This window comes from Lithobates pipiens, unplaced genomic scaffold (genome assembly GCF_037356315.1).
Source record: "Lithobates pipiens isolate NorthernLeopardFrog02 unplaced genomic scaffold, aLitPip1_a1.2 Scaffold_28, whole genome shotgun sequence".
Classification (NCBI taxonomy): domain Eukaryota; kingdom Metazoa; phylum Chordata; class Amphibia; order Anura; family Ranidae; genus Lithobates; species Lithobates pipiens.
Window position 1 is genome coordinate 197196084 of NW_027507789.1, and position 26799 is coordinate 197222882.

At 43.7% G+C, this 26799-nt stretch overlaps 1 protein-coding gene across 1 annotated transcript in view; it reads right to left on the minus strand.

Moving 5' to 3' along the window:
• Positions 1-410: 410 nt before the first annotated feature.
• Positions 411-26799, minus strand: part of SYCP2 (synaptonemal complex protein 2) — a gene marked incomplete at its 5' end in the record, with an annotated part of 200775 nt that continues 174386 nt past the window's right edge. Inside the window, 6 exons of the mRNA XM_077458435.1 lie at positions 411-1534; positions 3109-3165; positions 8281-8359; positions 8430-8488; positions 8777-8876; positions 8954-9048. Coding sequence (XP_077314561.1) covers positions 1463-1534; positions 3109-3165; positions 8281-8359; positions 8430-8488; positions 8777-8876; positions 8954-9048 — 462 coding nt within the window. The remainder of the gene's footprint in view (positions 1535-3108; positions 3166-8280; positions 8360-8429; positions 8489-8776; positions 8877-8953; positions 9049-26799) is intronic.

Sequence of the window (26799 nt, forward strand, 5' to 3'; positions counted from 1 at the left end):
CAAAATCACGTTAATCAGTTCCTTATTTCAGATAGGAATAAAACTCTTGCTCTGCAGGTCTGCCACCACAGTGACCATTTACTCCTTTAGTAGTTACAGCTGGCTTGTGCATAAGGGACATATAAGTATCTGCGTTGCCCACAAGCACCCACTTGCAGCTGTCATTTTCATCTGCTGTTGCCACTGACACTTTACCTTTCCTCTAGTTTTAAACCAGGAAATCTAATAAGAATTTTGTATCACAAATGCTGATGCGTGATTTTTTTCAGATGGAAGAACAGTTCATTTGTTTAATAAATACCAGCTATTCATGGTTTGCTTGCTCGGCACAGAAATGCAATACGGTAGTGTGCCCTATATTCTCCTACCAATGTATAACTGAAAGAATAGGCATCTTGGGAACATGAAAATAAATCTTTACTATTTATTACCCCTTACATGTCAAACTACAAACTTTAAAATTTTACTTTTAAATCACTTAAATGCAATTAGCAAAGCAAAGACATATTATAACAAGATAAAACAAATGAAGAAGTGTACAAAAGTCACAAGTAATGAGCAGCTACAAGCTAAAGGATCACTATGGTGAAAGAGTTCTGGTTTTGCAAGTTAACAAGGCAAAGTATAGTAAACCAGCAAGTGGCATAGGGGGTTATTTACTAAAGGCAAATCCACTTTGCACTACAAGTGCACTTGGAAGTGCAGTCACTGTAGATCTAAGGGACAGATCGGAAGCGAGGGGAAGCTCTGCTGATTTTACCATCCAATCATGCGCTAGCTAAAATGCTGTTTTTTATTTTCCCCCTCAGATCTACAGGGACTGCACTTCCAAGTGCACTTTCAGTGCAAAGTGGATTTGCCTTTAGTAAATAACCCCCATAGCCTAACTCTAGCCAATTCTGGTTAGAACAGGGAAGATTAGAACCTTTCCTTTGTAAGACGTTGTCTGTGACCCAGTTAGGGAGACTCCTGGTTCTGAGGACCACACAGAATGAGGGAAAAAGCTTCCCTAATGGGACACATAAGACTGAAAAGCTGAAAAGAGGTTCTAACTGCCTTACTGATCTACCCTACACAAAAGTTTGGGCTATAATTAGAATTGGGGCTTATTTTTTGCTTGTTCTGGGTTACTGCACTTTGCACAGCAGCACTGCATTTAGTAAAACAAATGTGTGATTTGTTTAGCAGGAAAATATATGCTGGTGTACAGCATTGGCAATTCAATTCAATTATTTCTATCATACTTCTGAAGTTATATATATAAAAGTCTGAATAACTCAGTCTTTCATAACATTTACATTCTTGTTTTTTTGCCCATTTTCTGCATGCATTCTCTAGAAACCACTGGTACAACTCAACAACCTAACCAAAACAAACAAGTAATTAAACTAGTGAACTAAATCTATCGGCACACACATTCTGTAAGACATAAAATGACATGCCTGGCAAAAGGTACTGGAAGCTAAAAGGGACCTGATCCTGCCATAAAGAGGGACTCTAGTCCTCTTCGTACACTGAGAAGATCTTCTTCGTGCTGTTTGAAAAAACAAGGAATTTTTTTAATCTTTCAAAATGTCAAATGTTTTCTACATAATTCCATATATGTGAACAAATTTATTTTTTTGATCTAAGTATTTATTCATGACTACTGTACAATTAAATGTATAAATCTATTTCATGATAGAGCAATTACATAACCTCAACCCTAATGTGGAATCCTATTTTTTGGTAGTGTAAACAAAGTTTAAAAAGTGTAGGTCTTGGCAAAAAAAAAAAATGCAGCACATCTCTGCAATACATGAACAATTTCCCATGTTTTATCTCTTAAAAAAGGAGTACAGAAAAAAAACTGTTGATCTGTCAGCAATCCAGCGAGCTTCTAACTTCCTGTCTGAGATGACAACACAGCTTCTGCTGCACTGAAATCCCAAGCACTTTTGTCTGCCCTGCTTTACTGAAAACCTCAAAATTAAAATACAGAAAAAACACACACTATCCTAGGACAGCCATTAATAGTCAAGTTTTACACATCAGTGCTTAATCATCCCTCAGTAACGATTAAGCACTGATGTGTGAAACACATCTACTCTTGGCTATCCTGGGATAGTGTGCGTTTCCTGTATTTTAACATGGACATTTTCAATAAAGCAGTTACGATTTTATTCGATTTGGAGTGCCACCAAATTCAAGATTTTTTCATAATGACTACGGCTGCAGACCGTGCTGGCACCCATGCAATTCCAAGCTTATGGGGATATTGCTATGGCAGCCATTCTCAATCAGGGTTCCTCCAGAGGTTGCTAGGGGTTCCTTGAACTGTGTCTGATTGACTTACCATTTGATGGTGCCTGCATAGTCCCAGGGTCAACACGACATGGTGAACCCAGTTGCATGAAGCCAAGAACCTTTTAGCTGACTGTAGGGGTTGCATTCTTTCTACTGACCATCAATGTAAGGATTCTTCTTTTTTTTTTCTTGACCACAAATTAATTGATTTTAGCAAGGGTTCCCCTGAGACCTGAACACTTCCTCCTCTTCATAGCTTTATAACAGGAGTTTCTGTAGTCCATGGAGGAGAATCAGGCAGAGCTCTTACCAATGCTTGGGATTTTAGTGCAGAAAAGGCAGAGTGCACAGGAAAATAGAAGAACACTGGATTTTTAGAAGATAAACTAGTATTTTTGTGTCTTGTGTATTTACAGGGCCAAAACTTGGGGGAATGTTAATATATTGCAGAGATGTACTGTGGGTTTTTTTTTCCCCCAGCCATACATTTAAACTCCATGCAGACAAGCATTTATCACCTTTTAGTGAGAGATTGGCACACTATTTAGCACAAGCTCACATGGGAATGTAATCCGATGGAATCTACTTGGTGCCACCTACAGGAAAGACATCATATCAACACTGCAATATTCTATTTTCTTTTACTAAATATGGTAAGAAATATGAGTGGGCGGTTTAAATAGAGCGTGTCATATTTCTAGAACTACAATAGTTTCCGTTTACATTCCTATTTAATCTGCAGGCAGCCACTGTAAGATAGTAAGATATTTTCTCTATATATTCTTATTAAACATAGGAAAAACTGGAACGTGTTGAAATTACCATTTTTTTGAGAAGCAATTCTTGAACATTCTTCATGTCTTCTTTCATAACATGCATCTATAAATAGAGAAAATATATTCCATATTCCTGTCAATACATTATTTTTAAGAAATACAACATATCTTCAGTTTCTGCACATTTTGTTTCAGACTGTGTTTAAAAACATGTGGCATTGGTATGGTCTTCTTAAGAGGTATTCCACTTCAAGCTCAAAAAGAGGAATATTCCCCCAGTGCTTATAATAACCAGCATAGTTGCACCAATTTAACATTTGGATTAGCCTTTAGGCCAGTGGTTCTCAACCGTCCTAGTGCCATGACCCCTTGATAACATTTCCCAAGTTGTGGGGACCCCTAACAGTAAAATTATTTGTGTAGCGTGGATTGTCAGCACCCAAGGCAAGACAAGTAATTTGTGCCCCTAGCCCATGAACATTTAGTGTTCCCTGAGTCCCTTCCACTACAATATTAAAACCCCGTATTGTACATTTTAGGATGAACCACTCTCTCTTTGTTCTCCTTACTTTCCCTTTTCTTTTATCTATCCTAATTTCTCTAATTTCTTCTTTTTTTTCCCTCCAGTGCTCTCTCTTGCTGTCTTTCTTGTGCTTTCTCTTATTCTTTCTCTCCCTTTTTCTTTGTTCCTCCCCATCTTTTCCTCTTCCTTCCATGTATTCTCTATTTTTATTCCTTCTATTACTCATTGGCGGGGGGCGGGGGGGGGGGGATGAGTGGCGGTGCTGGTGGGGGGAATGGGATGAGTGGCAGTCCTGGGGGGAGTTCTGATCAGCCAACTTAGGTGCTCTTGATCAAGGTCATCTGCTGATTTGAGAACTTTAGTTTTAATGGCAATTATAATCACAGGTCGTGCTACTGTGTCTCTGACTTTGTGGTGTCTCGCAGCAGTGACACCTATGCCAAAATCAGGAGATAAGGTCTCCTTCAGCCCCTCCCACTTCTCATTCCTCACCAGTCAGCTGACCTCTAGTCTCTGCCCCCTCCAGCCATGCCGTGAACTGAACGGGCGGCTGCAAAGAGGCTGAGTGGGCGGTCGCGGGCTACAGCAGGAACAGCCCAGCTGGGCGGCTGAGAAAAGGCTGGGAGAGCAATGTGGGCTTTAGGAACAGCCCAGGATTCGGTGACCCCTGGCAAATCGTCATCTAACCCTCAGGTTGAGAACCACTGCTTTTGGGAAAATACAGCTCCAGGGCTTTTCCCCATGCCTGGAGCTGTATTTTCCAGCACAATTCAGGCCAGCCTAGGAAACCCACTGGAAAAAAATGTAATTCTGATTTTAATATACACAGGTGGCAGGGAGGGTTTACTAAAAATGGTGAACACAGAATCTGGTGCAGTTGTGCATAGTAATCAATTAGTTTCTTATGCCCCGTACACACGATCCGAAAATCGTACGGAAAATACCGCTTTCAAAGCGATCGTACGATAATCGGATCGTTAGTACAGAGCTTTCGAGAGCCGATTAGGACAGTTCATCCGATATTATTCTATCGGACATGCACGGAAATTTGTTTCGTACGATGCCAGATCGTACGATTTTCGTTTAATCAGTACAGCTATCGTTGGAAAATGCAATACAAATGCATTACAACACATGACATCACTTCCGAATTTTTTTTCTGTCGTGCGGGAATTTTTGTGACTTTAGTAAACTCATCAGATTCGATCTGAGATTAGCATGCAATAAAAAAACGGACGATCATTCGTCCGATAATCTCATCATGTGTATGGGGCATAACTTTAGCCTGTTCAATTAGGCTTTAAAAATAAAACCTAGATGTTGATTAGTTACTTATCTTCCCCAGTGAGTCATTGACTAAAAATAAACATATAGGGGATGTCTTCACACTTACTTGCTGCATATTCTTTCCTGGTATATCAATAATCAAGAATACTATTTTCTTAATTTAGTTCCTGATGGGGGAAAAGAAAGTGTAGAACTTTGTCCCATCTTCCTATGTGCCATAAAACACTAGCTGCGAAGTCAGACAGGACATTCTACCTTTGACACATGGCCAGCCAACACTGCAGCAAGCAAGTGATGTGTGTTGAGAAAGTATCAAGGGTACTATTGCTGACACATTCTTCTGGAAATACCAGTTCCCTGTCATACCGATCCATGACTGCTCTTAGTCACTTACCCAGAGCAAATAGCATTTCTACAAAATACCACTGTGATGTGATGTTGGAAGCTGTTGAAAAAGTTCTCATATGCCATGGGACTAAAGACAAGTATACATGTATAGTTTTTTTTTTTTGTTTTTGTTCAACCAGTGGGTTGAATGAAAAAAAAAAAAAAGACAGCTCTCCGCATGAACACAAATGATGTTTATGCAGGGATCTCTCCCACTTTTCTATTGTATTCTGATAGGAGGGGGAGGGGTCCTTTCCTCACTACCCCCTGTCAGAATACTTAGATTAGAACTTGCAGCAATTGGCTATAAGCGCTGATTGAATGCTGGTTTTCCTTCAGGACTGGACAAACAAAAAAGATCTTGTCTGGAAACTCTGGTGTCCCTTACAACCTATTTGATCACTTTCCTGGCTACTTAAAGTGGTTGTATACCCACTTTTTTAATTTTTACCTACCTATAAAATTCATCTCTCCTAAATGTGTACAGTTTAGGAGATATTCATTTTGCAATTCTGACATCAGCGGTGCATGCGCTGTGAATACCCGGCTGAAGGTTCGGTAGATGCCAGACGCTAACCATGCTGGGAAGAAGACTCCCAAGCATATGCACGGGAATGATGTCATCGCGGCTCTGGCCACTCACAGCACCATAGCCGCAAACCCGGAAGACCCGCAGAGGGTTTGCGGCTAGTATGAGCAGAGTCTGCGTATTTCATAATGAGCTAGTATGCGTATTTCATAAAGAGCTAGTATGTGGTCCGATGTATACTACCTCATTATGCCTTTGCCTTACAGGGGTTTTTTTTTTTTTTTGCTGAGGGTATACAACCGCTTTAAAGAGGTTCCCTTTTGTGCATGCGCAAAGCGTGCTGCGCTTTCTAATTGGTCCGGCGGCGGAGGAAGGAAGAGGTACCTGTCAAAAACAGAAAATGCATGTGATTTTGCAAATATTTTACTGCAAATTTTACAGTGTCTTATAGGTGGGTTTTTCATAGGTCATGTGACTCAAAAACCACACCAAAAAAACGTAACACTGGTGCGTTATTGATGCATCTCCTTGCTGTGCTTTCAATGCATTTCCACGGGGAGGTGCATTTTTTTTTAACTGACCAAAAATGCAGCAAGCTAATTTTTTAACACCACAACGGACGCGCAATGGACTGGTTTGAAGACATACATAAAATTAAGGGATTCATTTCTTTAAGAAGCTTTTCTTGCACTAAAGGTACCGATAATGGCAGACAATAAATTCATGTTAATCTAACCGCTTGCCGAACATCCGTTGTCGTTTGATGGCGGCAAAATGTAGCTACGGCGTTTCGCGCAGGGGAGTCATTCTGCTGCCGTCAAATGACAACGGGTGTTTGGCAAGCGGTTAAATTAACATGAATTTATTGTCTGCCATTATCGGTACCTTTACTGGTACTAAAGAGCCAATGCACGTGCCCGGTGAGTCCGTCAGGCACCTGCGATTGTTCCTGACAGAGCCAGAATAAGGATTTGTGTGTGTAAACACACAAATACACGTTCTGGCAGGGGAGAGGAGACAGATCATGTGTTATTGTGCTAGTATATAGGAACACCGATCAGTCTCCTCCTCCAGGCTGTCCCATACTCCCTACGGTTAGAGCATGCTGTGGGAACACATTTAACCCCTTGATTGCCCCCTAGTGTTAACCCCTTCCCTGCCGCTGACATTTATACAGTATCAGTGGCTATTTTTAGCTCTGATTGCTGTATAAATGTCAGTGGTCACAAAAAGTGTCAAAAGAGTCCGATCTGTCCCCTGCAACCTCGATAAAAATTGCAGATTGCCGCCATTACTAGTAAAAAATAAAAATGCCATGAATCTATCCTCTATTTTGTAGACACTATAACTTTTGCGCAAACCAAATTTAAAATACGCTTTTGTGATTTTTTTTTACCAAAAATATGTAGAAGAATATATATCGGCCTAAATAACTGAAGAAGAAATTTTTTTTTTTTGTTTTTTTTTTAAATTTGGGGCTATTTATTATAGCAAAAAGTAAAAATTATAGTTTTTTTCTAAATTGGTGCTCTTTTTTTGTTTATAGCGCAAAAAATAACAACTGCAGAGGTGATCAAATACCACCAAAAGAAAGCTCTATTTGTGGGGAAAAAAGGAAGTCAATTTTGTTTGGGTACAACGCCGCACAATTGTAAGTTAAAGTGATGCAGTGCCGTATTGCAAAAAATGGCCCGGTCAGGAAGGGGGCAAATCCTTCCGGGGCTGAAGTGGTTAAATTCATATTAATTTAAAAGTTGAATACAACACAATTATATATTAAAATATATATATATTTTTTTTAATGTTATTTTCAGTTTTGGTTTCCTGCATTTTTGGTTTCGGCACCAAAATTTCCATTTGGTGCACCTCTAAATTGGAGGCCTCTACGACCTATCGCAATATGGGCTGGTAGATGTACAAAAGAGATAGACCTTCTCACATGCCCTGAAGCCTCAAAAAAAAAAAGAAAAGGTTGGTCCAATAAAGCCTGTTATGGGATTTTTTAAGATTTGTATCCGTCTGGAAATTTAGGAAACTGTAGACCCTGATCCAAAATCTGCAGACTTTTGGGCATTCTCACCAAATGTGGAGAAACAAGCCTTCTTGCCCACAACCTCTGAAACAGCTTAATGAGGCTCCAAGAACATAAGAGGCCAACCTCATTGGAACCATATACCATCTAACTAAAACTTTTTAATTAGCTTCTATGAGAGGTTAATATATGATCTGAAAGCATATCACACTAGTTTTTGAACAGAATATTTTAATAAAAAAAATCCTGCGTAAATGTTTATAGAAATGAATCATAATAAGATAAGTTGCATTTTTCTATGCTTTGGAACTGGTGCATCTTTCAGCAAAATTGTACAAATGAACATATAAATATAGTGTGTATATATATATATATATATATATATATATATATATATATATATATATATATATATATATATAAAATTTATGCAATACTTTTGTATGTTGTAGTTACATACTTCAGAAGTAAAAATCTTTCCTTCAAAATTTGTGCAGTGTGATACATTCTTTTCAAATGACGTCTTTAGGCAATGAATCCTAAAATTAGAAACAGCAGATTTAATAATCAGAAGGACTAAAACCTTTGCCCCGCAAGAGTAAAACTGACCTTTTTTGTTCATTGCTGTGATAGACACTCAGCACTTGCATCTGCTGGCTCCAGAAATTCTAAAAGACATATGGAAAGTATGAGAAGCAGCTGATATGATCTGAGATGTCATTTTATCACTGTGGGATGCACAATATAATACTATGGAGGATGAGGGATGAGGGTGTTGAAAAGTACATGACTAGAGATCTGATTATTGTACTACATAACCATTGAGATGATAAGAACCCAGTTATCTATAATATCATCCCTTATAAGAACAAGCAGGAAATTATTACACTGCCAACTTTTCCACCAACACATGCAGGTGAAAACAAGCAGAAAATTTCTATTAACTACAGTCTTACAGTAAATTCTTTTTCCATTTGCTTTAACGCCGTGGAATCTTTCTCAAAGTTTTCAATCTCTTCCAGAATGGTCTGCTGGAACTTTTCCAAATGTTTCATTCTAGGACAGGGAGAATTAGACTGAATGACCATGCCGTTCTGTACAGATTCTACACAAACCACTGTTCCCACACTTACCGGTATTGCTGTACTTGTACCTCCACCGTCGTCAGATGTTTTTGTGCAGACTTCACTGACTGTTCAGTAAAGTAATCCATTTTTCGGGAACGATCCTAAAGTATTCCAACAGAGAACAAAGGCAATCCTTAAATATTCAGTAACAGCATGTGTTTGAACAACTTTTTGTGCATTCTCTTGCTCTTTCATTGGCTAGGAAAAAAAAAATCAAGATTTTTATTCCAGATAAAATCATGGTATCAAAACTGCAGAAAAAAATACTAGGGCAACAGTAAAGCAAAACATATAAACTGCCTTGCGTCTTTTTATCACAACTTCAATAAACACACAAAATATATTTTGTAATTTGAGCAAACGTGGGGCAGAGGTGTCTTCCACCAGGTCTGCACTGCTGTTCAGAGCCACAGATAGATTTGTCTTTCTCTTCCCTTTCTAGTCTCTGGTTTGCAGCTGAGTCACAGTTATCGTGGCCTGGTTGGGGATGTTTGGGGATGTATAAAATCCACAGACATTTCAGTACCCACCAAAACCTGTCAGGACTGACGGTATTAGGTGCCAATATGGCAAGTTTATCAGTATGTTTAACAGTTCTTTGCATATCCTTTAGGGCCGGGGGTGTAGAGGACACTACTGTGTGGGGGTGGGGGTACAAAGGACACTGCTATGGGGGGCACTACAGAGGGGGTGCACAGGACACTACTGGGGGGGGTGGCAGAGGACACTGCTATAGTGGGGGTAGAGGACATTACTGGGTAGGGGGATGGCAGAGGACACTGCTATAGGGGGGTAGAGGACACTACTGTGTGTGTGTGTGTGTGGGGGGGGGGGGGTGTCTGAGGATACTGCTATGGGGGGTAGAGGACACTACTGGGTGTGTGGGGGGTGGTGGCAGAGGATACTGCTATGGAGGGGGGGGGGGGGTAGCGGACACTACTGGGTGGGAGGATGGCAGAGGACACTGCTATGGGGGGCATAGGACACTACTGTGAGTGTGTGTGTGTGGGGGGGGGGGGGTGCAGTTAGATCTCAGCCTCTGGAAAGTTGCCTACACCTGCTCTAGGGTATTACTGACAGATTCATAGGACTTTGTGTAGGACATCACCAAATAAAATCCAACAGGAAATTTCCATGCTTTTGGCACCTATATAAATGTAAAGAGGTACTGGCAAATTACACGTACCAGCTTTCCCATACCTCTTTTTCTCTTTCTATACCTCTTTTTCTGTCACAACATTGCATTGGAACTTTGCCTCGCTCAATTTGCAACACAAACAGGCTGATTAATAAACAGCACAAAGTGCAAAGGGTTAAATGCAAAGGCCAACAGCCTACTGCCAATCAGATTTTACTCTATAGAAGTCATGTCAGGGTAATAACATATAGTCACAAATTTCACAAGAATACAAACTAACATGTACTGTATAGGTTTATCATTTGGGGGAAATGGCAATTTATTTACAGACTTTAGGGGCCCTTTATTTTAAAAGGCATGCTCAAAAGGTATACTCAACAAACATCAGACATTATAAAGGATCATTTGTTATTATAAAAGGAAAAGATCAGTTGCGGTCTGTGCATTGTGGGCGCACAGACGCAGCTCCTCCTTACACCTCCGCCCTCCTTATCCATGCACCAGGCCCCTTTCAGGATGCCAGGCGGATGAATTACTATGGCGCAGATAGGAGTGGGGCATGTATTTTGAAACATGTGATTAGAGCCAGAGGCTCTAATAGGCTTCAAAATAGGGCGGGCTCGGGGCGCAGTGCTCCCACCATGTTGTGTGATGGTAGCGAATACATTTTTGCTATTTTCGAGCTAACGTTCCTCCCAGCCAATCAGGCACCAGGCTTTCCCACTGTCACCTCTGGGACACCGAGCTCTCCCACCTCTGGGGCACCAGGCTCTCCCACTGTCACTTCTGGGGCATCAGGCTCTCCCATTGTCACCTCTGGGGCATCAGGTTCACCCTGTTCTTCTGGGGCACCAGGCTCACTCTCAGTCCTAACCTTTGAGACACCAGGGTCACCCTCTGTCCTCAGCTCTGGGCACCAGGCTCACCCTCTATCATCACCTCTGGGTCCCAGGCTCACCCTCTGTCCTTACTTCTGGGGCACCAGGCTTATTTTTAGTCCTGACCTTTAAGGCACCAGGCTCACCCTCTATCCTCACCTCTGGGGTGCCAGGCTCACCCTCAGTCCTAACTCATAAGGTGACAATCTCTCCCTCTGTCCTCACCTCTAAAGGCACCAGACTCACCCTCTGCCCTCGCTTTTAAGGTGCCAGGCTCACCCTCTGTCTTCACCTCTGGGGTGCCAGGCTGACTGTCTGTCCTCTGTATCACAAGATTGGCTAAATATGTGTGCAATTGCTGTGAAATGTGTCACACACAACTGTCACTACAGTCCTATATAGCCAATCTTGATATACAGCCACCTCTGGCAGGCAGTACTATCTGATCTTTGAACTTCACTGCAGCAGCAAAGTCTGGTCAAGATTTCCCTGATCTGTAATGCTGAGCTGTATACCCTGATCTGTAATGCTGAGCTGTATACCCTGATCTGTGAGGCTGAGCTGTATACCCTGATCCCTGAGGCTGAGCTGTATACCCTGATCCCTGAGGCTGAGCTGTATACCCTAATCCCTGAGGCTGAGCTGTATACCCTAATCCTTGAGGCTGAGCTGTATACCCAGATCCGTGAGGCTGAGCTGTATACCCTGATCCGTGAGGCTGAGCTGTATACCCGGATCCGTGAGGCTGAGCTATATACCCTGATCTGTGAGGCTGAGCTACATACTCTGTCCTGTGATACTGGGGCTGTACACTCTGCCCTGTGACGCTGGGGCTGTACACTCCGCCCTGTGGTGCTGGGGCTGTACACTACGCCCTGTGGTGCTGGGGCTGTACACTCCGCCCTGTGGTGCTGGGGCTGTACACTCCGCCCTGTGGTGCTGGGGCTGTACACTCCGCCCTGTGGTGCTGGGGCTGTATAATCAGCCCTGTGATGCTGAACTGTATACTCTGTCCTGTCATGCTGGGGCTGTATACTCTGTCCAGTCATGCTGGGGCTGTATACTCTGTCCAGTCATGCTGGGGCTGTATACTCTGTCCTGTCATGCTGAGGATGTATACTCTGTCCTGTCATGCTGAGGATGTATACTCTGTCCTGTTATGCTGGGAATGTATACTCTGTCCTGTCATGCTGGAGCTGTATAATCCTGTCACTATGGGAATACAGGGGATGGAGTGGGTGGATTCTTATGAGAAGTGTAAGGGGTCAAAAAGGAAGGGTGGGGTTTTGCATCCCCCATCCTAAAACTTCACCAGCCCACCACTGGAAAAGATGCTGGCAGATTGCTTTATACAGTATTATTCTAATACATTTCTCACTAGCATTTTGACTTTCTAATTCCATAACACATAATAAACCTTATTTAAAAAAGCAGACGTGGTACAAAGAGCGACAACCTGATGACTCGCCAATTAAATTTGACTCTTGCCAGTACAAGACAGGTTTTGATTGCCTGCTAAGGGCTAGGCTCTTTGCTCTACACTATTTTAAAAAGTAAAGCTGGTCATACACGTACAATTTCAACTCCCTTGCAACCACTTTCCATCCACAGGGATTTGCACATAAAAACCAGAGTAATCACCAGAAACTAGGCAATCTACCTCCTGGAGTACTACTGACCACAAGCATTATGTCAATTGTGAAGTCAAAACTGGGAAATAAATTGACACTGTCAATACAGTTTATTGAAAATTTTAAAACAAAGGCGCTATTGCAATTTTGTAGAAGACTGTCACATTTTTGAGTAAAGTTGGGGCAATTTCAATTTCACCTCCTTGCAATCAATCAAAACCACCATTTGATGTCTTCAATTGCTTTAGGATTAGAAAAAAGCTGGCCTGCTCTATCAAGTTGCCATGTATATGGCCAGCATTATCACTTGCTGGCCAGGCCTTTTCTGGAACTTTTTGTTTACAAGTTTAAATCAGTAATTTTTGATTGAAAATGACTTTGAACCCCAAAACATTACATATTTGTCTCACACTGTATTTGTGCAGTGGTCTATCAAGTGCAATTTTTTTGGGGAAAAAAATACAATTTAACTACTTCCCACCCGGCCAATGTACATATACGGCCGGGTGGGAGCCGCCTCCTTCTGACTGGACGTTCAGGAAGGTCCTTCAGAAGGAGGGGGATTGCGCGCAGGTGCCTGCGCAGTGGCACGATCCCGATGCGCTCCTGTCACGCGGACACGGCGCATCCCGGATCGGCAGGAGGGCTCTGTGATTGGCCCTCCTGATCACATGACGGCCGTGTCCAATCACAGCCGTCATGTGATCAAAACAAACAGCCGGTTGCTAGGCAATCGGCTCTCCTCTCCTCACATGGAAGTCGTCGCTGAGGAGAGGAGAGCAGATCACTGCAGCTGGCTGGTGATCAGTGAGTATGAGCTGTTTTTACAGCTTTTTACTCACTGATCACTAGTCTAGTGTAAACCTACAGTGTTAACACACATGTCCCCAAATAATAAAAAGACATGTCCCCAAATAAAAAAAACACATGTCCCACTAAAATCACATGTCCCAATGATTATCTGCACACATATGTACGTGATCACGTGCGCACATCTGTACATGATCCTTTTTTGCGTACATATGTCCGTGATCACACAAACCAATTATTATACACTTAACAGAATTTTTTTTACCAAAAACATGTAGCAGAAACTGAACACTGTTAAGTGTACTTTCCTATTAAGGACTATGCTAGAGTACTTACATAGCTTGATCCTTTAAGGTGCTTTCATGCTGAAGCATTGGGGGGCGTAGCAGTAAAGCGCTGCTATACCGTCGTTTTAGCTGTGCTATTCGTCTGCTAGCAGCAGCGCTTTGCCAGCAGTTCGGCGGTGCTGCCCATTGATTTCAATGGGCAGGGGCGATTTAGGAGCGATGTATACACCGCTCCTATAGCGCTGCAAAGATGCTGCTTGCAGGACTTTTTTTTACCGTCCTGCAAGTGCACCCCTGCAGTGTGAAAGCACCTCTGTTTCCAGGGAGATGGTTCTGGAAAAGGGTCAGGGCAGAGAGCTGGAGTGACATGGGTTGCATGTGGAAGCCCTGACCAAATACCAACTAGGATTGGCAGGGAACAGGCCTCCTACATATACACATGGTCAGTCTGCTGTGTGAGGAGTTTTCGGGTGGATGAACTGAATGATGAAGTGTTACTGTCGTGGACCGAGGGAACCCCCTTTCATGTCTGACCAGCAGGGTGAAATGTGTGGCTGTTGAAACATGCAGGGACCCCACGGGGACATTGCTACACATTGATAATTCTCATTGGATATGGTTCTAAACCCTCATGGTTTTTCCCCTTAATGCATTCTATGCCTGTTTTACTTACCTGTAGCTGTGATCTTCCCTCCGGAAACGAGCACACCAGCTCTAGTTGGTGTCTCGTGTCCTGACTGGATAGATTGATAGCAGGGCAGCGATTGGCTCCCGCTGCTGTCAATCAAACCAAATGACATGGCCCCAGGGGGCAGGGTTGAGTCCTGCATTCTGTGTGAATGGACACAGATGCAGGACTCGGGAACACGCCCACCTTAGGAAAGCCTTCTGCACAGTGGAGGTAAGTATGACAGGTTTGTTATTTAAAAAAAAAAAACACAAGGGTTTTGGGATCACGTTATAGGTGAAAGATGACGCTGAGTAGATGCCTAACATGTCATGCTTTAAAATTGCGCACGCTCGTGGTTAGGCGCCAAATTGCAGTACCTAAAAATCTCCACAGGCGACGCCTCTCCTGCCACCACCTCTAAAAGCGATCCTGTGGTGAATCCAAACACGGGACCAATTTTATCTGACGCCGATTCGCACACAGTAAAAAAAAACAATACCGGGGGTTATTGCAGATAGCTGCTGCCATAACCCTGGTATTTACCGTCAAAGTAATGACATACAGTGGATATAAAAAGTCTACACGCCCGTTAAAATGTCAGGTTTCTGTGATTTAAAAAAAATTATACAAAGATAAATAATTTCAGAACTTTTTCCACCTTTAATGTGACCTATAAACTGTACAACTCAATTAAACAACAAACTGAAATCTTTTAGGTGGAGGGAAGTAAAAGTAAAAAATTAAAATAATATGGTTGCATAATTGTGCACACCCTTAAACTAATACTTTGTTGAAGCACCTTTTGATTTTGCAATCAGTCTTTTTGGGTATGAGCCTAACAGTATGGCACATCTTGACTTGCCAATATTTGCCCACTCTTCTTTGCAAAATCCAAATCCATCAGATTGCGAGGGCATCTCCTGTGCACAGTCCTCAGATCACCCCACGGATTCAGGTCTGGGCTCTGGCTGGGCCATCCCAAAACTTTAATCTTCTTCTGGTGAAGCCATTCCTTTGTTGATTTGGCTGTATGCTTTGGGTCATTGTCATGCTGAAAGTTCACGTTCAGCTTTCTAGCAGAAGCCTGAAGGTTTTGTGCCAATATTGACTGGTATTTGGAACTGTTCTTAATTCCCTCTACCTTGACTAAGGCCCCTGTTCCAGCTGAAGAAAAACAGCCCCAAAGCATGATGCTGCCACCACCATGCTACACTGTGGGTGTGGTGTTCTTTTGGTGAAGTACAGTGTTGTTTTTGCACCAAACATATCTTTTGTAATCATGGCCAAAAAGTTCAACCTTGGTTTATTCAGACATAACACATTTTCCCAAATGCTTTTGGGAGACTTCAGATGTGTTTTTGCAAAGTTTAGCTGGGCTTGGATGTTTTTCTTTGTACGAAAAGGCTTCTGTCTTGCCACGGTTGTGGCAATTTCTACCTACCTCACTTATACGTTTAATGATCCATAAAATAAGTGATTCAAACCTTTTGTCTATATAAGAATCGACCAAAGCGGTTGCAGCTACTACGGATAGAATTAAAACGAATGATAACTGTGCGAAAAGAATAACAATCAAATTTAATTATACACAAAAGAAACGTTAGAATAATCAGATATTACCATGTATAACGTAGATAATACAAATACAGTGTTGCCAGTGGACAAAGATAATTAATACTAAAAATAGGATTTTTGACTTACCGTAAAATCAGTTTCTCTGAGTTAATTGACAGACACAGCGCTTCCTTATTCAGAACCATAGGGTTATATCGCCCCCTACAGGAGTAGGACACTAGGCAGAAAAAGGACTTGGCTATTACCATGGGCAGTCCTAGGTGATATACACCTCTCTGCTATAGGCCTTCAGTTTTGTCCCAAGCAGTGTCAGAAGCATTAAAAACTCCATAGAGGGGTGGGTGCTGTGTCTGTCAAGAAACCCAGAGAAACGGATTTTATGGTAAGTCAAAAATCCTATTTTCTCATTTGTTCATTGACAGACACACGGACATCCTAAAACAGTGCCGAACATGAGGGGTGGGACAACGAAAAATCCCAAGGCTAACACAAGAGCCAACCAGGTAACAGGAGATCGACACAGAAACAAACTGGAGCCCAACCTGAACAATATCCCTTCAATAGGGAATAGACCCACTAAACAGCAGCCTGCCACACCTTGCGGCCAAAAGAAGCATCCTCAGATGCCAGCACAGCCATGTTGTAGAATTTTGTGAAAGTGCACGACCATGTGGCTGCCTTGCAAACCAGCGCAGATGACGCCTGATGATGGAAGGCCCCAGAAGCAATACGCAGCAAAGTAGAATGCACCATAACAGGGAAAGGAGGAACCCAACCCCTGATAGAATAGACCAGAGTCATTGTCTGTCTGAGCCATCTAGAATGGTCGCAGAAGAAGCAGACAGCCCCCTTTTTGGCCCGTCCGTGATCACAAACAGTGAGTCTGATCTCCCAAAAGGCCCTGTGACTGCCAAATACACCTGAATCGCACAAACACATCCAGGACATGTAAGGTAAATCCCTTAGGACATTTTGACCGCGGACACAGGGAAGGCAATACAACATGCTTAATCAAAAGGAATCAGAGGAGGGAACCACAGACAAGGGCGAAGAACCACTTCATCTTTGTGGATCACCAGGTAAAAAGTAACAGCCAGGCCTTCAAAAACCAGAGAATGAAGCAGGATGGTAGATCGGCCCTTGGGACAGTAGAACATCCCTGAGAGTCAGCAAGAGACGTCAGCGACCAAGCGCACCAGGTCGGCATACTAAGATCGACAAGACCACCGGAATCCCTTAGGCCTTGATCCTGCGCAAAAGCTGCAGCAGAATCTTGAGAGGAGGAAATGCGTAGATCTGACTATACCGGCCCCACTGGGCCACCAGAGCGTCTGCAGCGTCCACCAAAGGAGCCTGTGACCTTGCCAGAAACCTCAGTACCGTTCTGTTAAGCCGGGACCCAACAGGTCTACCTCAGGAGTGCCCAATTGGAAACATATCCAATGAAATCCTGGTGAAATTACCACCTTGTGGACCAACACTGGCCAATTTAGGGAACCGCCTGCCATTTTTGGTACCCACTGGAACCGAGACAAGCACACCCTGAAGCAACAGGGCTTGCGCAGCCCCAAGGAGAACTGCCAACAGTCCGGTGACATGCCAATTGGAAGGAAGAAACTCTTTTCGGGGTTCAAAGCCTGAACACAAGGACATAGGTGAGGGCGCACCTTCATGCTTAAGGGGCCTTGTCTGTGGGCCAAGGGAGCCCCACTCTCGGCTCACCAGACCAGGTCCATTGTGTGCCAAGAAGGAGGACCACATCCACTACAAGGCCCTTTTCCCCATTTCAGACTGTGGAAGACATTTACACTTCCCTCCTGTCAGACTCGTACTGATGTCATCCAGGGTAGCCCCAAACAGACAATTGCCTTCAAATGTTAACCTAGTCAGAGCTTTTTTTTTTTTAGAAGCCTAGTCCGCAGACCAATACTTAAGCCCCAATACATGTCTAAGCACCACTGTAGAAACAGAGAGATTAGCAACATAGGGAACTACGTCCAAGAGGCAACGCATACAAACTGCAGCCCCCAGACCAACTGGTCCACCAATGCAGAGAAAGCAGAGGGAATATGCTCCCCCTCCAGGTATGTCAGTCGCATCCTTAAAAGCCAGAGACTCTTCCCAGAATCATGGTCGCCTTGCGCACCCTAGAGACGCTTTGGACACTCCCAGTCATTACAAATATCCCAAATAGGAAGGTGAAAGGAATGCTTTTTTTTGCCGTGCAAGACAGTTTACGGGTGCCAAGGGAACTGGCGCCTCCGGCACTATGCTTCGTCGAGACCACAAGGCTAAGTGAAAGGTCAGCGATCTGTGTTGCAATGTATACACTTGCAAAAGTCCACCTCTCCTTAACTCCTTCCAGGTAGAAACACCCCCTCTCACATATCCTAATATAATAAGGATTGACAATCAGTGCAGAAGCATTTGGTCGGTCCAATCCATTAAAGTAAACAGAAAAAAAGACCTAGTGCACAAGGCATGGTATAACCCCTCAGGATTTTAAATGACGGACCAAATGTGGAGTAGAAATGTAAATATTTATTATACACAATGTAACAGTTAGTACAAAAACATACAAATATCAAAAAATTATCAAAGAGTTAAAAACCGTAATGAACATGAAACTTTGCTGCCCTGGACACACATGATGGGCTAGCATAGATAAATGTCATGAATGACGCCTGACATGTTTCGGACAGGAATGTCCTTCTTCAGAGGTGTATTGTCACATAAATTGATAAGCAGTCTTTCTATAGTGTAGATAAATCAAACATTAGTACAAAAATAATGTAATACAGAGAATTATTACTTGCTCATTAGAATTGCATACAAGACCCTAAATTGTCATGCTAAACCACCATTTGTAGAGACAGAACAATATACCAGATATACATACAAAAGCAGATCGGCCAACAGTAAATGCACACTAGAGGCTGGGGGGCCTGTGTGCGCCCAAAGGGTCAGGCTGCGAGGAGGGCCCGGAGGAAGATGGAATTGTGGCTACTCAAACCAATGCAGTGGTACCAATGGGGAGATGATATATTTGCTGCAAGAGCACCCAGTCAGTGCTGAGAGATAATCAACACTAGCTGGTCGGCCAGTACAAAGTTATAGCCCACAGTTGCACTTGATGTGAGTCTGTGGATATAAACATAAAACAATAACTAATTATGATGAATATGACATGGTTTTAAGTGTACAAAAAACTAAAAATAAGTCAGATCAGTTGATATCCCATTTTGGGATCGACCTATCCTGAACAGTAAAATGAAGTAATATGTCTATAAATATCATACCTAAGAGTGATGGAATTAAGAAAGCCCCACTGACAGCAACATAGAAATGTCATGTAATGGTATTGGTGTGCATCTGTGAATGAGAGCACCAAAAATACAAAATGAAGTATAAGTCCAATATATAGCACAAAATTGTATTGAATGTATAGGGCAGTCAGTATACAAACCTGGAAACGACCTGACCAGATAACAATAGTAAAAAATAAAAAGCATGGTCAGAAGGGTAATACCTGAGGTATGAAAGTAAGATGTCTCTGCAGCATCCTGGCACATCTGAATGGCCAAGTACCGCAGACTTAGAGCCGGTTCACACAGGGGCGACACAACTTCTAGGACGACTTTGTAAGGCAACTTGGAGATGACTTGAACACGACCTGGGGCGACTTACAAGACGACTTTAAGTCACCCCAGGCCAGGCGACTTTTGCCGTGGCCAATCAGAGAATGAGCTCTGAAGAGGGAACTCCACGCCAAATTTATTAAAAAAGAATTGGCGTGGGTTCCCCCTCCGAGAGCATACCTGGCCCTTAGGTCTGGTATGGATTCTAAGGGGAACCCCCTACGCTGAACAAATGGCGTGGGGGTCCCCCCAGATCCATACCAGACCCTTATCTGAGCACGCTGCCCGGCCGGGCAGGAAAGGGGGTGGGGACAAGCGAGCCCTCCCCCTCCTGAGCCATACCAGGCCGTGTGCCCTCAACATGGGGGGGTGCCTTTGGGAAGGGGGGCCGCGCGGCCCCCCCACCCCAAAGCACCTTGTCCCCATGTTGATGAGGACAAGGGCCTCTTGCCGACAACCCTGGCCATTGGTTGTCGGGGTCTGCGGGCGGGGGGCTTATCGGAATCCGGGAGCCCCCTTTAATAAGGGGTCCCCCAGATCCCGGCCCCCCACCCTATGTGAATGAGTATGGGGTACAATGTACACCTACCCATTCACCTGTAAAAAAAATGTACAAAAAAAACACAACACACATGGGTTAAAATAGTTTATTGCACAGCTCCGGTCTTGTCCCCCTCTTCGGTTCTTCTTGCCGGGCCACCGCGCCTTCTTCTAGCTCTTTTACAGGCGGTGGCCCGGTCTTCTGTCGCCGTCTTCTGTTCTTCTCTTCAGATGTTGCCTCGTCGCTGTCTCTGCTCACAATGACGGGGACTGTGACATCATAATGGGTGGGGACATCATTCGGTAATGTCCCTATATAAGTCGCCGCGCGCCGCGTCCCCGTCATTGTGAGCAGAGACGGCGACGAGGCAACATCTGAAGAAAAGTACAGAAGAAGACTGCGACAGAAGGCCTGTAAAAGAGCTAGAAGAAGGCGCGGTGGCCCGGCAAGAACCGAAGAGGGGGACAAGACCCCCAAAGTCGGAAGAAGAGGGCGGCGATGAAGAAGAAAGCCGGGCTCCTCCGCTAGTAAAAGAGCTAGCAGAAGATAGCGGAGGAGTCCGGCGAGAAGACCCCCGAAGACGGACAGAAGACCCCCGGAGCTGTGCAATAAACTATTTTAACCCTTGTGTGTTGTGTTTTTTTTGTACATTTATTTTCACAGGTGAATGGGTAGGGGTACATTGTACCCCATACTCATTCACATAGGGTGGGGGGCCGGGATCTGGGTGCCCCCTTATTAAAGGGGGCTCCCGGATTCCGATAAGCCCCCCGCCCGCAGGCCCCGACAATCAACAGCCAGGGTTGTTGGGAAGAGGCCCTTGTCCTCATCAACATGGGGACAAGGTGCTTTGGGGTGGGGAGGCAAGGCACCCCCCCATGTTGGCGACCTGAAGTCGGATCTGAGTCGCCCCTGTGTGAACCAGCTCTTACTGTTTAAATAAGAACAAATAAATACAGCTGATTCAGATCACTGATCAACGATCAGAATCAGCTGAGGCCAAATGACGCTGTGCACACTGAGCAGTATGCGCAGCTGCGTCATTGGGTGCTCCCAGACGAAGCAGCACCATCGTGACGTCAATGGTGCGAGAGAATCCCAAGCACTTCACAATGAGACGCAAACAGGAAGGGAATCATCCGACACATAGAGAGTGAGAGAGATATACACCACCGCTCAAAGGCAGGTCCTGGGAACTCAGAGATAATTACTCCAGGTGAAGGGATCCAGGTGCGAGCCACAACATGCAGATAATGACAGAACTCTGGACGGCCGCACTCCAAAGCTAAAACGATGCTTTATTCAAATAATATTTAGGACACAGCAAATGACATCACGGCAAAAGATGCTAACAGCTGACGCGTTTCGCACTAAGGCTAGTGCTTACTCATAGCTGAGTGCGGCCGTCCAGAATTCGGTCATTATCCACATAGAGAGTGTGAGCTGAGGTACCCCAGACATGGCCAATGACTGGATCACGCCAGGGAGCCTCCCGTGCACCAGGCAGCAAATCAACCCCCCATAAGAGGTAGCCAATGACACAGAGAGGGAGCCCATGGTATAATTAACCCCGTAGGAAGATGGTAAACCTGGGCTACATACAGGCTCGATGGTAACAGCGACATCATGGGGTCAAAGTACCGCAAATGCTTACAAATGGGCCAAGCCCTGCAATACATCAAGCATGGTTTGGTTTAAATAGTAAACACAACACGAATACACACATAATAAAAAATAAACTGGATATTAACATAAACAGTAAACAGTGCAATAGAGATGTCCAATAACAGAGAGACAATTACTCTAACTTTATTTACAGTGTGATATACAGAAACATTACATAAAGTCCCTGGACATTCTAGTGAATAGATGAATTAGGGAAATGTTGATTTACTATATGTCAAGTTCACATTTGCCTGATTGGAAACCCTCAAGGTATGGTTTGAAGCTGAATATTTCATTAAGGCCTGGAAATACAGTAGCATCCAGGCAAAATATCCACCTCGATTCACTCTGTAGTAATAATTTGTTAGAATCTCCCCCCCTAGGATTGTTTGGGATATGATCAAGAGCCAAAAATCGCACTTTAGGGCTTTTTTTTTCTTTTTTACCAATAACGATTTTATTTAGTATTATTCCGGATACATTTCCAATGCAGTGATCATACATGTACACATCAAGTACTTGCTTTCTTGGCATACACAGCTGTTACATATCCTGAACGCTGAGTTCTTCTCTATCTGGAGAACAAGATCCATATCACTAGCAACCGGTTATCCATATTCCATCTCAAATAGTCAATAACCAAAACTTTTAACTTATAACATTTGTAGGAGAATAAGGACTCCCAGTAGTAGGAAAAAAGAAAGAGTAGAATAGAGAAAGGGGGGGGGGGGAATAGGGTGGGTCATCGTCAGCCTGTGCCACTGTCTGGGTCTCTTCGTTCCTCCCAGCGGTGCCACAACTCCCAGATCACATTATAAGCATCCAGATGGTCAAGGATCTTCGCCGTCATTTTCTCCATTAATTCTATATCCTTTACCCTAGCATATAGAGCTCCCTCAGTCGGGGGGGGGGGGGGGGGGAGCTGCACTTTCAATTCAGCGCTACCAGACAGCGTGCCAATGTTAGGACGTGTCTAACTAGTTTCCTCTGCGGGGCCAATGTTTTCAATGGGGACAGTCCTAGCAGAAAAAAACTTAGGAGTATTGGGGACTATCCTTCCAAGGAGGCGTGCCAAGAGCTGCTGGACCATAGTCCAAAAAGGGACTATCTGTGGGCACTCCCAGTAGATATGGAACAGTGTCCCCTTGGCTCCTAAGCAGCGCCAGCAGCGGCCTGAGCTAGCTGGATAGATAGCATGAAGTACATCTGGGGTCATGTACCAGAAGTATAGGATTTTGTAGGTGTTTTCTTTATATAGCGTGCAGATCGAGCTCTTGGCCGCCTGAGTCCATATAATCCTCCACTGATCCATGGGTATCTCCTCACCCAGAGCCTTTTCCCATTTAAGCATGTAAGCATGCTTGCCCAGCAATGTAGAGATCTTTCGTTAAGAATTTTATAAATGTCAGAGATCAGGCCTCTTTGGGCGGATCCTGCTAGGACAAGATTTTCAAATGGAGTAGGTGGGGAGAATTGCAGGTGGGGAGAATTGCAGGTGTGGTGCAAAAGTCAGGGTGTAATGTCGGATTTGGAGATACCCATAGAATGCTTGCTTCGGCAGATCAAATTTGGCCTGTAGTTCTAGGAAAGATTTCAGTTTACATGTGCAGGGATCCACCAAACTTCCATAGTGGAACCGATCTCTGGTGGTCCAGGGGGAAGACATCTGGTGGGTCAGGCTGTCTGGCAGCGCGGGGGTTACAAGCAAAGGAAGTCAGGAGCGTGAACTAGTGGAGGAAAGATTATGCTGCTGCGCCAATGTGTGCTATAGTTTCCTGAGCTGCGCCATTGGGCCAAGCAGCCGTGAGGAGTCCACCTCCGCACCCTCACTCCATAATAAGCTGTTTGGGTGTATGGGGGCCAGCCATAGTTTCTCTATCTCTGCCCATTTATTATAGGAGCAAAGTGTAAACCAGGAGGCGATCGCCTTCAGTTGCGCCACCTTATGGTATTTAATAAGGTTGGGGAACGCTAGTCCCCCATCTGTCCGAGCTGCCTGTAGTACCGAGCGCAGGATCCTATGACTTTTATAATTCCAGGTAAACTGTAAAAGCTCTGCCTGTAAGAGCTTTAATTGGCCATAAGGGACAGGGACGGGTAGGGTTTGGAAAAGATAATAGTAATTTTCGGAAGGATTGTCATCTTCACCGATGCTATCCGCCCCAGTAACGGGATGTGGTGTTTTTTCCACTGTTGTAGGAGGCCTCTAATAGTGTGGAAAAGGGGTGGGTAGTTTTCCTGAAAGAGGGTAGAGTATTGCGGAGTGAGTTTGAGCCCCAGATATTTTAAAGCCACAGTTTTCCAGCAATAGGGGAAGTTAGCTTTCAGGTTTTCTACCTCTTCCTCTAGTGTGTTTATAGGGAGGGTTACGATTTAGATTTGTTGATTTTATACCCTGATAAGGCTCCGTAGCGTTCCAATTCCCCATGAAGAACTGGCAAAGAGATCCTAGGCTGCGTCAGCGTGAGAATGATATCGTCCGCAAAGAGGGAGATTTTAAATTCCCTATCTCGGACCATCACACCCTTAATGTCCGGGTTCCGCCGGATAGTGGCTGCTAGGGGTTCAATACACAGGGCAAAAAGTAGGGGCGAGAGAGGGCACCCCTGTCTGGTACCATTTCTCACTGGTATCGGGGTAGATACTGCAAAAGGGGTCTTCACTTGAGATGAAGGGTCTCAATACAGGTGCTGAATGGCCCTGTAGAAAGGTCCCTGGAATCCCATGTGGCCCAGCGTGGCAAACAGGAAGGGCCAACCCAGGCGATCGAACGCCTTTTCCGCATCCAAACGAAGTAGCGCTTGCTTGCCCTCCCTGTTTGTAGAGCTTCATTTTTGATGCTAACAACATGTCTATAGATTCTTCGCCAGAATTCTAATTTTATTTTCCCCGTGTAGTAGCAATTGCATTCGCACTGCAGAAGATATACTATCCCTGCAGTGCGGCAATTGGTGAAATGTTTTGCTTTAAATTTTTGTGCATTGGGTAGGTATATGTTTTTTCCAGTGTCCATATATTGACAATAATTACAGGAGCCACATTTGAATGCTCCCACCAATTTGGTACTAACTTGTTTAATGTTTTTGTGTTCACTATGAACAAGTTTGTCACATAAAGAAGAAGCTTTGCGGTAAGTGGTTAATAGTTGTGTGGGAACAAATGACGCCAATATGGCATCCATACTGAGCAGATGCCAATATTTTTACAAAACGGCTTTAATCTGCCCATGTTGTTGGCAATATTTGGTAATCACACGTGTAGGGATTGACTCCTTGCTTGATTTTTTATGGAACAAAAGTTCATTGCAAATTTTAATTTTTGCCTTTTTGTATACTCTTATAAGGATATCATTAGTGTACCCATGTGCTCGCAATCTAGTTCTCAATAGTTGGGCTTCCTTTTCAAATAGACCATCGCTAGAACAATTGCATCTAGCCCTGATACACTGTCCAAATGGTGTCAACGCTAGCAAAGGTTTAGGATGAAAACTAGAAGCAGCTAAGATCGTGTTACCGGCTGTGGGTTTTCTGTATAATTCGCTCTGCAATGAGCCATTTGAGCGTTTGGTAATTGTTAAATCCAAAAAGGAAATTTTGTGAGGATCGTAAGTCATGGTGAAATTTAAATTGAATGTATTGGTTGTATTAATATGTTCCAAAAACTGACAAAGGACAGCAAAAGGGCCTTTCCACAGCATGATGACGTCATCTATATAACGATACCATGCTGTGATGTATCCTGAAAAAGGAGAATAAGTAGCACAGTCTAGCAACAGTAATTTCTCCCACTCCCCCAGGTACAGGTTGGCGTATGCCGGGGCACAACAGGTCCCCATGGCAAAGCCCTGTACCTGGAGGTAGTAGGAGTAATTGAAAGAAACTATAAACTCAAGAGAGGCCAAAGTGAACTGGAACAAGGAATCAGGGTATCTATTTGAGCGAAGCAGTACATGTCGTAGCACTTAATGGGTACTCTTGCAGCAAATATATCATCTCCCCGTTGGTGCCACTGCATTGGTTTGAGTGGCCACAATTCCATCTTCTTCCGGGCCCTCCTCGCAGCCTGACCCGTTGGGCGCACACATGCCCTCCGACCTCTAGTGTGCGTTTACTGTTGGCCGATCTGCTTTTGTGAGCACTGGTAAGTATCTGGTACATTGTTCTGTCTCTACAAATGGTGGTTTAGCATGACAATTTAGGGTCTTATATGCAATTCTAATGAACAAGTAATAATTCTCTGTATTACATTATTTTTGTACTAATGTTTGATTTATCTACACTATGGAAAGACTGGAAAGACTGCATATCCATTTATGTGACAATACACCTCTGAAGGCGGGGGTTGAAGAGATTCCTATTCCCTCACATAAGCCTGGTGGCCACACTTGGTCAAGTGGAGGTCATTACATGTCAAAAAAACAAGAGAGCTTGGCTTTCTGCTATATCCCCTCTCTGCCCAACCCCATTTAAAGGGGTTGTAAAGGTTTGTTTTTTATTTTCTAAATAGGTTCCTTTAGGCTAGTGCATTGTTGGTTCACTTACCTTTTCCTTCGATTTCCCTTCTAAATGTTTTTTTTCTTTGTCTGAATTTCCCACTTCCTGTTTCTCCTCAGTAAACTTCACACCATCATCCGAGCGGTGTTTATTCAGCCAGAACAGCTTACTGAGGAGGAACAGGAAGTGAGAAATGCAGACAAAGAAAACAAAGGAAAAAAACATTTAGAAGGGAAATCGAAGGAAAAGGTAAGTGAACCAACAATGCACTAGCTTAAAAGGAACCTATTTAGAAAATAAAATCCCTCACAGACCCAAAGTGATTCCCTCCGGGAAAGGGGTTCCTTGCCCTGTATGAACCAGGTAGTATATTGGACACTATAAACAGAGCTTCCTAGATCCTAAACTCTAGATAACATACAGGAACTGTTTTATGATGTCAGCTGTTCGCAGAATGTCCAGGTAGTTTTCTGACACAATTTTTAAGCCATATTGTATTTCCATTTTTTAATGCTGAAGGTAAAAA